This window comes from Vigna unguiculata, chromosome 10, assembly GCF_004118075.2.
Source record: "Vigna unguiculata cultivar IT97K-499-35 chromosome 10, ASM411807v1, whole genome shotgun sequence".
In the NCBI taxonomy this organism is placed as follows: Eukaryota; Viridiplantae; Streptophyta; class Magnoliopsida; order Fabales; family Fabaceae; genus Vigna; species Vigna unguiculata.
In genome coordinates, this window is record NC_040288.1 from 29,249,179 (window position 1) to 29,265,845 (window position 16,667).

Genomic DNA, 16,667 nt, shown 5'->3' on the forward strand with positions numbered 1-16,667 from the left:
AAATATCAAACAAATTAAATAACTCAGTTGGCATTAAGTTCAATTCCTAGACTTTTTCCATCCTGAACCTTTACCATTTCTAACTCTGATATTAACTCTCTTACTGTATCACACTTCCACTGTCATCATTACTACAGCTCTGCAGAGAAAGGAGAAAGGAGGGGAAGAACGCATTGAAGAAAAAAAATTATGTCTCCATCAACCATCATAAAATCTCATCTATAATGAAAAGAGAAAATTATATGTCTAGCGTAACATGACTGGCTATATGATGAACAGAATGAATGAGCACAGACCATGGTGGAAGGTTCAGAATTTCCTTTCTCACAACCTTGAGGTTCTGGAACTTTCCAATCGTGAAAAATCATATGGTTATGACGTTTCTGCTCATGAATGCCTACCAAGCCGAGTGCCATTTTCATAATCACCCGTGAGAATGCTCCAAGTATGGCTTCCGTTCAGTCATTTGGTTATAACATTGAAGTGATGCAAATTTTCCAGTATTTGCAGTAAGTCATAGTATTACTGCACAACAGAGCACAGATGGTTTTGCCAATGCAGTGACATCCTTATCTAACTCCTGGATATTAGAGTAAAATGTATCTGATAAATTTCATCCACTTGGCAAAAAGAATAAGACAAATGAGCTCATTGTTCTGATAAGATGGTTCTAATCTGCATCACCAAGCCCATCACTTCCATCACCCCTTTTGGAAATGGGAGTAAAATGTGAATTTGGTTTCTTCTTCTGAGAAGCAATTTCAGCATTCTTCCGCAAAACAGCTCCAGGTGATGGATATGGTCGTTGTTGAAAGAGAGGACCCTGAAATTGATCGAAAAAAAACTTATAGATCATGTTCAGTTGAAAAATGTCAAGAAAACAAAACCAAAAATATTATGGCAGACATTCGACTTTTCTCTGTTTCTGCATAACAAGCATCACTGCTACCTACTGGCACTTGATACTAGCAACTCTAGAGGCTAGTTTGGCATCAAATAGAAGCTCAATATCCACCAACTCTACCTGTAATCTTTCATTACACAATTTCACCAACTTTTTTATTGTTTACACACGACATTTTGGCGGATAACTTCATTCAGTTACAAAATTCATCTCAGAATTAAGGCATCCACGTATACGAGGTTAAAGCGTTTGTTTGGTTAAAATTACATTGAAAAAAATAGACATCAAAATTATCAATAAGGAAAGCAACTAAGGAAAAGATAGGAACAAAAGAATTTCTGAAAATAAAAATTAAAATTAAAAAGAAATAATGTACATACTGTTGCTGTTGTGTCAGCTGCTCGTGGCTGCACACCTTTCAGTCCCACGACCCTGAAAGTAATCATACATTTACAATTACTAATCATTTAATCGAGTTTTTCTATTATGTGTGTGTAGCACACACAATACACATACCAGCCACCACGAGGAGCATCAGAATAGGAGCTAGGGTCCATGGGATCCAACTCATCATCCTCAGCATGAGCACGTTTCTTTCCCCCTTTTCTACCCTTGTGAAATGAAGGTTTCGAACTGGTCCTGGAGAAAGAAATTCTAATCATTACAATCCTTTATGGCACCAGTAAAAACAAACCGTGAGATAACTCAATATGAGATGATACAACCGAGCCCACAACTCCCGACCCAACAAACAACTAAATGGACTGTATGATTATTGAGCATTTTGGGAAATATCTATGGTGGCAGAGGTCACGGGACAGAGTAGGCTCTTCACGCTTGATAGATTTCATTTTCTATCATTCTGCATTTACATTCTTGTGTCCGTTGTAATGAGAGCTCTACCTCTGCAGTTATATTGCTTTTATTTATTAATACTGGTTCCTATCAGTTTCTTTTCAAAAGTTCACTTCCCCTTAATTTTCATCAATCATTTCTTCAGAATGCACCTACCACTATTGAACTCTAGGAAGTATTTATCGCAATATGGAAGAGAACCTAAAAGAAAGTGTAGTTGCTATACAAGCTTTTAATTTAAGCATACTGTAGATTTTTCATGAAAGCATAGTGTAGAAAAGAGAAAATCTAAAAGATGGACAGCGAAAGATGAAATTTAATTATATATTATTATAGAGGTCTGCCTCAAGGGTGCACAGTAACAAAATTGGCTTAGATAGATTAACTGAACAGAAATGAGCTTTAGTTAAAAATTTAATAGCACTGTAGATCTTCATGCAACTAACCTCTCTTTGTTAGACTTATTATCTGAAATTTGAGAGGGATGTGCAGCACTGCTTTGCTGATTGTTCAAACTTGAGGACAAGTACTGACATTGAGGAAGATTCAGAGCCCTGCATTTGTTAATTTTGACAATAAAAACAAAAGAAATATTAGAGATAAACCTATGCTACTAATTTTGTTGCTAATTTAGAAAAAAAAATGTAAGCAGATGACGTAATACATGAAGAGAAAAAAAATCAACATTAATTTTGTGGATTTCATTTTCACCACAGTGAGTGGGATATGTTGTTCTGTGTTAGATATTGTTTGATATTATTAAAATATTGTTAGATATTGATAACCACAATATCAAACAATATCTTCTATTTAATATTTTTATTTTCAGTTACTCTTTTTACTTGTACCTCTCTCTATTATAAATAGATTACCCTATGTGTGATTTATACACAAGGGAGATTAATCTCAATCCTATTTTCTTTATTTTCAACATGGTATCTAAAGCTTAAGGTTTTTTTTTTTTTTTTTTTTTTCGCTATCGCTGCCTCCGCCTCTGCCGCCACCGGAGCCTCCGGCGGCGCCGTCGAAGCCACTGCCGGAGCCGCCACCACCGTCGCTGCCAAGTCATCGTCGTCGGAGTGTTAGTTCCGACCAGCGACCATACAATTCTGATCGTCCCTCACGCGCTATTCGAAGCTGCGTCTCTTCCAGTTCCTCCATGGCGTCTTCCGCAGCCTCTTTCAGTTATGAAATCTCTTCTGTTTCATCCGATATACTTGTTATGTTCAACAAATTTTTCAAATGGTATAAGGATCAACAGTTTTCTAGTTCCACTGCATCTGTTGCTCACACAGGTACATCTTTTGTTGGTCTGACTCAATCTTCTTCTCCTGGTCCTTGGGTTTTTGATTCAGGAGCCACTGATCATATTACTGGTAACAAATCTTTGTTCTCTTCTTTATCCTCTACTAATCCTTTACCTTCTGTCACACTGGCTGATGGTTCTAGAGTCTCATCTCATGGTGTTGGCACTGTTAAACTTTTTCCTTCTTTAACCATTGATAATGTTCTTTATGTCCCTGGGTCTCCTTTTAACCTGTTGTCCATAAGTCGCCTAACTCGTTCTCTTGATTGTGTTGTTTCTTTTACCAACAATTATGTATGTTTACAGTACCGGAGTTCGAAACAGGTGATTGGCACAGGATATGAGTCTCATGGTCTTTATTATCTCCGTCCCTCTACACACGTTGGTGCAGTTATGGAGTCTCCCTTTATTTTAAGAGTCAATCTTCACCTCTGACTCTATCCAATCCTGACAACTCTTCTAATACCTTTAATGTTCCTATTGTTTGTGACCCTCTTACTGTGTCTTCACCCTCGGTTCCTGCTCTGCAGTCACCTCCTCCTCCACCACCTCTTCAGGTTTATAGTCGCCGTAATCGATCACAACCACCACCATGTGACTCCACTCCAGTGCCAACTACTTTGTCTCCTCCGGCTCTGACGCCTGAGTCTGACCTTCCCATTGTCCTCCGAAAAGGTATGCGTTCTACCCGTAATCCCTCTCCCCATTATATTGCTTTGAGTTATCATCGATTGTCATTACCTTTTTATACATGTCTTTCCTCTCTTTCTTCTGTGACCATTCCAAAAACTGTCCGTGACGCTTTAGCCCATCCTGGTTGGCGTCAGGCCATGGCAAATGAATTAAGTGCTCTTCAAAACAGTGGAACTTGGGAATTGGTCCCGTTGCCGTCAGGGAAATCTGTTGTTGGTTGCAAGTGGGTGTTTGCTATCAAAGTTGGACCTGATGGTACTATTGATCGCCTCAAAGCTCGTCTTGTGGCCAAAGGTTATACTCAAATTTTTGGGTTTGATTATGGAGATACTTTTTTCCCCGTGGCAAAGATGGCTTCTGTTCGTTTATTTATCGCCATGGCTGCTCTTCAACAATGGCCTCTTTATCAACTAGATGTTAAAAATGCTTTCCTCAATGGTGATTTGCAAGAAGAAATCTATATGGAGCAACCTCCTGGATTTGTTGCTCAGGGGGAGTCTTCAGGGATGGTATGTCGTCTTCGCAAATCCCTATATGGTCTAAAACAATCTCCTAGGGCTTGGTTTGGAAAGTTTAGCAATGTTGTTCAGCAATTTGGTATGACTCGGTGTGAAGCAGATCATTCTGTCTTTTATCAACACTCGAGTGCTGGATGTGTTTATTTGATAGTATATGTTGATGACATCGTTCTTACAGGGAGTAACAACCATGGCATCTCTCAGTTGAAACAACATATCTGTCACCATTTTCAGACCAAAGATCTTGGCAAACTCAGATATTTCTTGGGTATTGAGGTGGCACAGTCTAATGATGGTATTGTTATATCTCAGAGAAAGTATGCCATGGATATTCTGGAGGAAACTGGGTTGATGAGTTCAAAGTCTGTTGATACACCCATGGATCCCAATACTAAACTTCTACCAAATCAAGGGGAGCTGATATCTGATCCTGAGCAGTATAGACGATTGGTTGGAAAATTGAATTATCTTACCGTTACTCGTCCTGACATTTCCTTTGCAGTCAGTGTGGTAAGCCAATTTGTTAATTCTCCATATGAAGATCATTGGAATGCAGTCATTCGCATCTTGAAGTATATTAAAAAATCTCCTGGAAAAGGATTGTTATATGGTTCTAATAACCATACAAAAGTTGTTTGCTATTCAGATGTTGATTGGGCAGGATCTCCTTCTGATAGAAGATCTACATCTGGGTATTGTGTCTCCATTGGTGGTAACTTGATCTCGTGGAAAAGTAAGAAATAGAGTGTTGTAGCAAGATCCAGTGCAGAAGCAGAATATAGAGCTATGGCCTTAGCTGCCTGTGAACTTGTTTGGCTTAAGCAATTGCTTCAAGAGTTACAATTTGGAGATGTTACTCAAATGACACTTGTGTGTGACAATCAGACTGCTCTTCATATTAGCTCTAATCCTGTTTTTCATGAGATGACCAAACACATTGAGATTGATTGTCATTTCGTTCGGGAAAAGGTTATGTCTGGAGACATCAAAACTGAATTTGTTAACTCAAGTGATCAGTTAGCAGATATTTTTACTAAGTCTTTACGGGGGCCTAGAATTGATTCTATTTGTAACAAGCTTGGCACATACAATTTGTATGCTCCAGCTTGAGGGGGAGTGTTAGATATTGTTTGATATTATTAAGATATTGTTAGATATTGATAACCACAATATCAAACAATATCTTCTATTTAATCTTTTTATTTTCAGTTACTCTTTTTACTTGTACCTCTCTCTATTATAAATATATTACCCTATGTGTGGTTTATACACAAGGGAGATTAATCTCAATCCTATTTTCTTTATTCTCAACATTCTGGTTGTATTTTTGTAGGTTTATTTATTTACAATTAAAGCATATTTCCAATGACCTCCTACTACAATTCAACGTATGATCCAGATGAACTAACACATTACAAGTGAGCAAGGCAAGCATCTCTCTGTCACAAATGGTGTTGTGAGGAAAGATCAGAAGGGAATAATGGTTTGCCTTAAAATGACAAGGCCAGTAATTGGTTAAGCCTTTGAACAATTTCATCTATAGCAGTGAAACAAGGCTTGGGTATGTGTAACCCCATTGCATGGAATTAGTATACAAAAGCCTAAAGGATGTCACCCACCAAATCTGGTTAACTAATTTTGGTTTTCAGGAAACTTTAATTTTTCTCTCAATTCCCTTTGATGTGGTGTGTCAAAATGAATTATACCCTGTCATTACAGGACTATAATCATCAATAAGCTGAAAATAATGCAGATACATCCTCATTTTCTCCTGTGATAACAATGTAGTCAAGATACAAATTGAGGTAGATACATTCTTGGAAAGAATGACAATAAGACAGAATTATCAACATCACTTTCTATCATTTCAAACTGAGAATTGCTTGAGAACATATAGGATCTATGAAGATGACATCACTAGGAGGTTGCTCCACATAGATTTCCTCGTCAAGATCACTAGTTAGGTGAAAGTTCAACAGACCCTTTACTTTGGTTTTGATTATGTGCTTAAACAACAAAGTATAAAATATAATTTCGTAAGTATCAAGTCTCGTCAAATGCAAGTACATTTGGCTTGAGAGACGATATGGTGATAAATAAAAACATGCCTAATAAAACACATATAATCCAGATATTCTTCATTCTAAAAGATTTGTGCCTTGTTTATGTAATTATAGCAATAAGAATTCTCCAACATTAGCATGTTTGGTTGGGATTATTTCTAAAGAAACAATCGCTCAAGGGTAACCATTCTCCAGAAATAAGCAATTATTTCTTCCTAAATAAGATGAACAAAACATAAACAAAGACCTCAGTAATCATTAACAGTAACAACTCTCCACCTTGTACAGTGATTGCAGTAACCCCATGCTTGAACAAGGCCAACACCCCAACCACCACATCCCATGCACCGTGGTAAATTAGATGATTGGTCATGTCCATCACCAACCGAAACTTTGCGAGCTAAATTAGGCCTCTCCCATTGTGATACATGAGTTTTTGTATTGTAATAATATTTATGACCTGAAATACAAAGAAATAATTGATACAATAAATTACAAAATTCTAAAAACAATGGCAAAATAGAAGAAAAATTAATTGTACAAGTACAATCAAGTATATGGATAAACTGGCTCAACAACACAAGCCACTCTAATAAAAATCACTTCGCAAGTGTTAAAACGTTTTATTTCTCTACCAAGAAACTAAAGTGTATATTGAACCTGGTAGCATATATACTTGGTCACTGAAAATTTGTCATGTTTATATCAAACAACAATGAATAAAGAAACAAATACGTTTACTAGTTGACAAAACAAAAACATGCAAAAGGGAAGAATAAATAAATAAATGGTCAAATGTTAAAATTGTTAAACTATAAGAAAGAGAGACATTGAACTGAAATCATGTGTTTGAGATAACACGGATGCATATTTATATAGAGAAAATGAAATTAATGTAATAAGTAAAGGAGATTTGATATCCTCTGATAATAAAAATACAATAAAGGAATGTTAAGATATCATTAATATCTTATTTTTGTTATTAGTTTTCATATGTATTTTGGGCTTAGCGCATATTTTCTTTACTATAAATATAGCCCCTATGTGTATTTTCTATACAAAGAAGATTAATCTCAAACCCTATTTTCTTTATTCTCAACAAGGAATAAATAAAATGTTCCTAACAATACATGTATAATTTAGATATACTTGATTACATAAGATATGTTCCTTTAGGGGGTTATTGTTTCGTAAATATACTGGGTTAAACTCACTTCTATTATCGGAGAAGGTCATCGTTAGTTAGTGATGGCTAGATAGATTTCAAAAGAAAATTAACAGTTATAAGACTAGCAGGGCATTTGATATAAGAGAAACTTTTCACATCTAAGAATCATGAACTCATTGGAGTCTCCTTAGAATATAATCAATAAAACTCATAGAGACCAGATGCAACCACATGATAATTATAGCTGAACCTGTTGTTTCATCCAATGACTCCACCCAATTTTCTGGAAGATGTGAAGATGATGGTGATTGCTCAGTTAAGTATGATTCTTGAGGTTTTTCCCATTGACTCTTCCCTGTACTTTCATTATAATAATAACATGCCCCACTTTCAGGATCTTTTGCCTCAACCTACATGGAAAATTAGAGATTCATAAGCTAGAAGTAGTAAGGTATTGATAAAATTAAGATATGTTCAATGTCCAAACTTATAATGCGCAATAAGATATCATTATGTACCTTCAAGCCTACTCATGAACTTCTACTTTGGAACAAAAATTATTTCATTAACTGGGTACAGAGTAAAGCCCAACATCTAATTTCTTGTTTGTCAAGCCTAAGGTTTCATTCTTCCATAATTCACATGCCAAAACTTTCAGTCAACGATATTTTATTTACCTTCCCTTTTGGTTTTGCAAAAAGATATACCCAGGATTGTGGTGATGATTAAATATGTAGCAGCTGTGACACCAAAATCTTAATTCTATCTTTTTTTCTGTAGAAATTACAATTTGATTTAAGACGGTCCAGGACTGATTAAGAGGTTTAAATAGCTAAAGGCATATGCCCAGAAATATCCCACCGAAATTCTAAGGCAAACTGTATAACATGTGATAGTGAAACATACCCATCCTGGTGGCAACTTTTGATTTTCCGTATGTTCAGCTGCAGTGGCTTTCTGAAACTCAGAAACAGGTAATATGTAAGGTAGTTGAACAGATTGAAAGTAATTACAGTAAAACACTTAAGAGAATGAGAAAATAGAAGTTAAAGTCGCAGCACAATAGTTTTAAATGCTAGAATATCTAGTATTTCAAACCACAGATGAAATTTTGTCGCACGAAGTTGTGGAACGAGACCTCAGAAATTGATTGTCATTCGCACTTCCAAGTAGGAAAATAATAGAAAAGAAAACATAAACAGGGGAAGGAGGGGAAAGTGAGTATGATAGCAAATATAATCTAAGATAATATACTTACAATATCTGCCGTACATGAATTGTCTCCAAGAATACCCCTAGCTCTCAACCTCTGCTTGAGGTACTCGGGCAATTCTTTAGCTGCAGGTTTTTGTTCTGGACATCTATCAAGTATAGGATCAGACTGACTGATGGCATTGTTACCTATTTCACAGTTCCAGAAGCCACAAAACTTAAGGTACAAGAGTCTACAGCATGAGTACAAAATCTTTGTAATCATATTTACCTGCAGTAGTATTAAGTTTTGGACCATCATAGTAGGCACCTCCACCAGGCACACCATATCCATTGCCTATTTCTGTGTTACCTGATACAAAATGCATATGATACCAAAGTAATCAGACAAGCTATTACCACTAAAAAAACAATCACACGCAATATTGTAAAAATCGTGAGTAAACTCGCATACTCATCTGATCCCACAAGTACAGGGGACCTAAAAGCTGACACAAATGGAAGATCTGGAGAGGCGCAGATCACTGCAGGATCGCGCTTGTCAAATCCCGGAATTATGCACCACATCAATCCTTTCCACTTTTTGCAACTAGGGTTCAACAGCCCATTTGTTGGCTAAAAGACAAGACTCAACCCCACCCTAAAAGAAAAGCCCAACTCATATGGCCCTTTTGTTCTGATAGGGTTCCTCCCACCCATTTGCAAATCAGAAACGGAGGAGATTACTCATGACGCCGTGCGCACCCCTATGTTGACGCTGACACTGCAGTCAAACAACCATAACTGTCATCATTGACAGCCATCAAAACACTAATGTCACTACTGCCGACAGTAGCTTCTCCTTTGTCAGCATCATAGAATATTGTTGCCAAGGATGCCTTCACAGTCGTCAACACTTGCTATGTTCTATTGTGTCTTTACTTATTTTGTTCTTGTGGGAGAGTGTTCTCTGTTCTGTTTAGAATTTGAAGAAAAAAAGAACGGCATCAGCTAGGGGTGGTTGGTCACACTGCTAGAAGAGGAAGTGGCATAGGAGCAAGGACTGATCCTGCTAGGAGTCAGTGTGTTTTAATTGGTGGGAAAGCAAGAACTGTGAAGTAAATATTGTGAAAAAGTATTAACAGAAGGAATCTATTGATTGAAGCATCATCTAGCAGGATTTTCAAATGATATTGGACATGTAAAGCAGTTCCTAAAGATGTTAAAAAATTAATTTTGGATGCTGTTTATCAGGTGTGCAAAATTTGATTAAAAAAACAAAATTCAAAGAATTTGAAAGGGGAGTAGTGTCAGTAATTCAGAAGATACTAGAAAAGGACTAAAGGCAAGAAGAGAGTTATGACTCATCAAGGATTTTCAAGAAAAGCGGAGTAGGCAGCCAAACTACTATAAATGTCATTTTCAAAAAAAGTGAGAGGGAGGATGCATATCAAGAATTGCTTTCTTTTTATACAACAATGCTATACCATTTAATGTAGCAACAAGTGAAGACTTCTCAACTTTGGATGCTTCGGATGAAAGCATATAAGTTAACGTTGGAGAAGATGTTAGTGCTGGTGTTGCTGCAGCAATGGATAATTTGGAGGTTCCTCCAATTGCTGATAATGATGGTCATGGAAGAGATGACATTAATGAAAACGAAGAAGTGGAGAAGGATGCTTATACTGCTTTTAATATGAATGGTGTCCTTGGATTGTTTGTTTGTATTAAGCATCCATGAGTTCCTTAGTTATTTTATGAGTAATTTTATGAATTGTGAACCTATTTTTAGCTGTGTTATTCATTGGATCAAACTACTTAAGACTTATCATGAGTTATTTTTATCGCTGCATTATTTTTAATGCATGCACAGGTCTATGAATATAACTTTTCGTATACTCATAACACTCACGAGTCAACTTATGATCCTCAAGTTTGACAGCATTGTATAGATGAAATTATTACTATTAGTGATGTGTTTCAAAGAGCTGATTCTTAGTTTATTTAGGCTTATCTTATGACATAAGTGCTTCTGTAAGTATTTGGAAGAGCTAAAAAATAATTGCTATGATATATTTACAAGCTATCTTAGCTTCTCTCAATAAACTCTCTACTATAGCTTATGAAAAAATTAACAACTTGTACGGAAACAATTTAGCCCTGCCTCATCTTCAATTATTGAAACAACTTATAAATAAGTGTATACATGATAAGCAATTATTCGGTAAGCACTTAAATAAGCTGCTTACTGTCCCTAACAGACCCTACATTAGGGTAAACTTGTAAAGTAATATCTAATTACATTCAAAGAACCCCCAGAGTTTGCCTGAAGATTTCCTATGGTTAATCCATTCAAAGTGCTCTAGCTGTTCCTTTGGGGGAATTACTGCGTTAAGGAACAAGGCCAGCCCAAATTCCACAAGGATGCTCATATTAACTGTCGTTCTTGCCTTTCCGTTTTCCTTTCTTAAAACCTTATAAATCCAACATGATATAGTGGTATGATCAACCTTACAATATGTCCTTTATTATTAAAACCAAAATTTTAGATCTGTATTTAGTATTTCATAATACTTAAGATTAAAATAGAGAGAAATTATATTTTTCGAGGAAGGACCCGTCTTATAATCTTCTATTTATAATGAAAAAACTGATACAAGAATGGAAGATTAAGGGACTGCACACCTAGATACAGAATTAGGGACCACAGTAGCTACAGCTGATAGAGTTCCCAACACACTATTCCCTACTTAGACTTAATGATAATACATAGATGTAATTATTCTAACATTAATTTATACTCTTTCCAGTTGACAGATGCTACCCATTTGTTTACCGCCCATCCTCTACTACCTGATGCTCTCCCTTATTTAAAGATCCATTGAGGAATACCTTTACAGATGTATGAATGCTACTCTAATATATATACACACAATATTATACATAAATAAGACAGTTATTTACTTCTCTTGTCAAAATCCTTTACAACCAAGGGTTCTCATGTTTGTATGAAGGGGATAGACGCATGATTTATTCTGCATTTCTATAAAGATGTTAGATGTCGATTAAATGTAAGAGCCAACAAAATGGGAAAAGAAATATTATGAGAAAGAAAGGTCCATAAGAGTTGAGCGTCCCGAAGTCCAAATGGAAAAAGAAGATGGTGCAATGTACAAAGAAAATGAAGTCATAAATGAAGGTAAGAGTATAAAGTAATATCAGTCCACCAATAACAAGCCACCAATGCCACTTAATCATTGAACTGGAGAAAAAGGAAGCAAAATGGTACAGAAATAAGAATACTCGGTTAAGTAAACTACAGACCTTCTTCCACACGTGCAGCTTTCCCACGTTTGACAGCCATTTCCGCCCTATGCTCTGTGGCCATTTTCAACAAATGCTCCTGTTTTTTAAAAAAATAAAAACCAAAAATAGAAAAGCTCAGTCTAACTCTCCTACTCTCCAAAGAAATAAAATTAATCCCAATCACGTTTTTGCCACACACCTTCAAAGCGTTGGGGTCGCGCCGCTCTGAGAATACATCCAAATTATCCTCGTTAGGTGCAACAGCAGTTCTTCCCTCTCTGGAATGGCACAACACAAACATCTAACTCAACAATCCCACTAATTGAACAAAGAAAGCATTCCACATAATTGAACAAAGGAAAACGAAAATCAACACACACCTTTGACTCCTTATGACATTTTGCATCGCAATTTCCTATCAACAAAAACAAATCAAAAACAACCAGAACAGTCAAATAACAACTAACCAAATAAAAAAAAAAAAAAAAACACCAGAGCAAGAACTTAAAACACAGTCCACAAGATGAACAAAACAACAATTGCACCCACATTTCTCCACAATCTCAAAACATCACAAAAGAGATTAGCAACATACTTGTTCTCGCAGCACTGCATCCTGAGCAGCAATATCAATGTCGCGCGACCCATTGAACTGTGCTCCATAGTAGTTCGAAGCGATGTTATTGGAAACTGTTACTGTGGCATCATCCACTCTAATGTTCACAATAAGATTAGAATTGGAAGGGTTAATTTCTTGTTGAAGGTTGTTGGGGGCGTTGGGAGGAAAAGGGTATTGAGGTGAAGGAGCGGCATGGGCATAGTTTGGCCACGAAGGAACACCTGGAGGAAGTGGTTGATCTTGGGAATTTTCCATGTCTTCTGAATTTGCTCTGCTTAACACACCACAAAATTGGTGAAATCACAACATTGATTTCATAAGGTGCATGAACGAGGATTCAGTAAAAATAGAGTCAGTTTGCGAAAAATGAAAGAGTGAAAGTAGAATTGGGTATATGCGAAACAAAGAAGGATTGAAGGGTAAGAAGAACAGAGAGTTTCGCTTGTGATTGTGAATGTAACTAAGAGAGAAAGGGTTATTGAGTTCATACGGTAGATGAACCCTTAAAAATTAAATAGAAGAAAAAGATTTATGAGCTTGGAAGGCCTTAAAATTAAATAAAGGTTAACATTGTACAATATTTATATTTTAAAATTTACTTATTGTTTCATTTTTTTAAAATTTAAAATTGTTCATCTTTTGAATCGTAAAATGTGCCGATTTGTTAGTGAAAAATTAGCATTGCTCTTGATTTTAAAAGTTTATCAATTTACAAATTAAATTTCACTTTTTAAAGTGAAAAAAAAAAATTGAGAAGTGAGTCATAGTTCGTCTAAATAGTCCACTTAAAAATTAATATATTATTATATGAAGTTACAAACTAAACAAATATATGTATGAAACATTATCTACGCATAGTATCTTGTCATAAAAAAATTTGCTTACTTGATGCATAAAACGTGGTTAAACAATGATTTAGCAAATGACGATGACAAAAATACATAAAAAATATGATTAAAGTATGTATTAAGAAATTTTCAAGGCTTTTTGAAAAAATAGCATTAGATAAAATATGATGTAATGTAGTTTTAACTTGATAGACACAATATAAAAAAAAAATATTACAAGTTTTTTTTTTAATAAATTATGTTTTACTTGTTAGATGTTGTTTGCTAGAACGTAATTAAAAAGAGATAAAGTATAGTAACATTTTAATCTATTAATAAATATTACGTCTAGTTCTTGATATCTTGATCAAATCTCAAACTCTCCCTATATTTATGTTTCGAAATGATAGATTACTCACTTTTTAAGATTGGACTTTATATTTAACATCTAATATACACTCTCATGATGAAAACTATAGTTATTTCTAGAATGAAAACAAAAAAAAAACAATTTTTTGTTATATATAAATTATTTCGTGTACGTATCAATCCATATTATTTTGTTGTTCTTTCAAAATCTTTGATAAAAAACGTATTTTTATTATTTCAACTTGTTGGAAGGGGAGCTGCTTCACCCATATACGAAGATGGTTTTGAAGATGTCTACCTAGTTAAATTAGCCATGTTTTAGTTAGGCTGTGCATTAGGCTATTAGTATGAAATTATGTAAATCAAGCCTGCATCAGGTTGTAATTAAGCCTGCATTAAGTTGTAATTAACCATCACACTCTTGTTTGTGCAAACATGAATGATTAACTGTTTAACTAATGGATTAACTGTGAGTATTGCACTAAGGCAATGAAAACACACTCACAATAATCGATTAGGTAAACTCCTAATCCATTAATGTCAGCAGAGAACTCAATATAAAAGTTGTTTTCTGAAATTTGTTTCAATTAGAGAGAAAATTTACAGATCACTGAATTTCATTATGAGAAACAACCCTTTGAGAGACACAGAGTTCTTGAGCATTCTGGAAGATCATTCAAGTAAAGATTCAAGGAGATTGATGGTTGATTCTACCTTGATGAGTCTAGCTTGAATCTAGGAGCAAATTGACAAATTTGCACAACATAGGTGTATTCGTTTCTTGTTTATTTTGATTATATCTCTGATTACAGTTGCATCATTGTGTGAAGTGTAGGCCTAGGTGCAATTGTGTGGATGCATTGCTCCTAGGGGGAGTTCTTGATTGGTAGATCAAGTTCTTTGGGTTTTTAGGTTCTAGAATTATATAGGTGCTCTTGTAATTCTTGGATCCTATTTGTGTTAGTGGAATCCTCCTAAGTGGGTTTACTTAGGAGAAGACTAGACGTAGATTCATCTTGAATCGAACCAGTATAAACTGTTGTGTCTTGCTTCTTTCTCTTCTCTTACAATCTTTTTTTATTGCTTTAAATAGTCCATTAACATAGAACTGCGAAATTGATTAATTGGGTTATAAGACTTAAAGACTCCTTCAAGATTCATCTTAAACAAGTGAAAGGCTCATTAATCAATTCAGATCCCTTTCTAGGTTGAGTTATTAGACATATCTGATTTAAAAATTGGCACCAGAGCTGGTTAATCGCATGCTAATCGATTAGAAAGATCCTGATATGTCTAATACATCTCAAACCTTTGCTGAAGGGGCATCCATTAACAGGCCCCCTCTGTTTGCTGGTGAAAACTATCCATTATAGAAAATTAGAATGAAATTTTTTCTTGAATCAGTAGACAAAGGGGTATGGGATGTTGTGGTGAATGGACCTTTTAAACCAATTAAAATAGTGGATGGAGAAACTTTTCCTAAAGAATTCCCACAATGGCCCCTGATGAGAATAAGAGGGCACATTATGATGTTAGAGCCAAAAATATTATATCTTCTGCACTAACATTGGATGAATTTTACATGGTCTTTGTGTGTGAATCAGCCAAAGAGATGTGGGATGTCTTGGAAGTCACCCATGAGGGCACGAATGAGGTTAAAAGAGCAAGGAAGAATACTCTCATTCAAGAGTATGAAACATTCAGAATGAAGACTGGGGAAAGCATATATGATGTACAAAAGAGATTTACACATATAGTAAATCACCTCTTAGCCCTTGGTAAGACTTTTGACAAAGAAGAACTCAATATCAAGATCTTGAAGAGCTTAAACAGGACATGGCAACCCAAAGTCACTGCTATTTCAAAATCCAAAGACCTCACTAGCATGAACATAGCTACACTCTTTGGGAACCTAAGAGAACACGAACTAGAGCTTGGAAGACTCAAGGCAAAAGAGGATGGAGAAAAGAGGCACACAATAGCTTTGAAGAGTGTTGTAAAATCTACAGCAAAACTGAAGAAAGCAGATTCTGCAGATGACTCCAATGATGGAAACTCTGACAATGAAGCCTTGAGCTTAATGGTGAAAAAGTTCTCAAAATTCCTGAAGTATAAGAATAAAACTAACAACAGTCATGCAGGAAACAAGAAGTAGTCCAGATCTGGCACTCAAACCTGTTATGAGTGTGGCAAGACAGGACACATCAAGGCAGATTGCCCTGTGCTGAAGATGAAGCAGAAACTAGAAGAGAAAAATGAGGCAGAAAAGCACCTGAAGAAAAAGAAAGCTTACATTACCTGGGAAGAAAATGATTCTAACACATCCAGTGAATCTGATGACAGCACTGAAGAAGAAAACAATCTGTGTCTGATGGCTAAAGCAGGATCATCCAAAAGCAGTGTGAGTAATTTCACATCTGAACATGAGGAAAATAATTACTATGATTGCTTGATGCCTTTAATGAACTGCATAAGGAAGCTACAAAACTGCACAAGTCAAATAGCAAGCGTAAAGGAGAGATTAAATGACTTGAGGGTAGGATAAAACAGTTAGAAGAGGAAAATGAGAATCTAATAACTTGCTTGGAAAAGATAGAAAAATCTGAAAAGCATTTTAGGTCCAGATGTGAGCACTCCCCAGGACAGCTAGAAAAGATAAAGTATTTAATGAAAACTCTCTCAAAATTCACCCTAGGAAGATCCAACCTAGATGTTGTTCTAGGAACTCAAAGGAGTGTGCTGAATAAAGAGGGAATTGGTTACAGTGGAAACTCTAATCGATTATCCACTACAAGAAAAATTGATATTACCGACGGTCAAAATCCGCCGGTAATGGTTAAAATTCGTC

The 16,667-nt window shown here is 35.7% G+C and overlaps 1 protein-coding gene across 2 annotated transcripts; it reads right to left on the minus strand.

Annotated features, from left to right (window-relative positions):
• Positions 1-33: 33 nt before the first annotated feature.
• Positions 34-13,142, minus strand: LOC114167130. Of its 2 annotated transcripts, none has more exons than XM_028052095.1 (13): positions 12,600-13,142; positions 12,385-12,419; positions 12,204-12,282; positions 12,023-12,101; positions 8,991-9,071; positions 8,766-8,908; positions 8,414-8,464; positions 7,758-7,917; positions 6,619-6,799; positions 2,206-2,313; positions 1,421-1,543; positions 1,285-1,336; positions 34-823 (listed from the first exon to the last, which is right to left on the minus strand). In XM_028052095.1, the coding sequence occupies exons 1-13, from the start codon at positions 12,876-12,878 to the stop codon at positions 671-673; spliced, it is 1,524 nt and encodes a 507-aa protein (XP_027907896.1). In that variant the 5' UTR covers positions 12,879-13,142; the 3' UTR covers positions 34-670. The 2 variants fall into 2 exon arrangements, with proteins under 2 accessions (XP_027907896.1, XP_027907895.1); XM_028052094.1 differs by having other exon boundaries at positions 8,766-8,911.
• Positions 13,143-16,667: the final 3,525 nt, after the last annotated feature.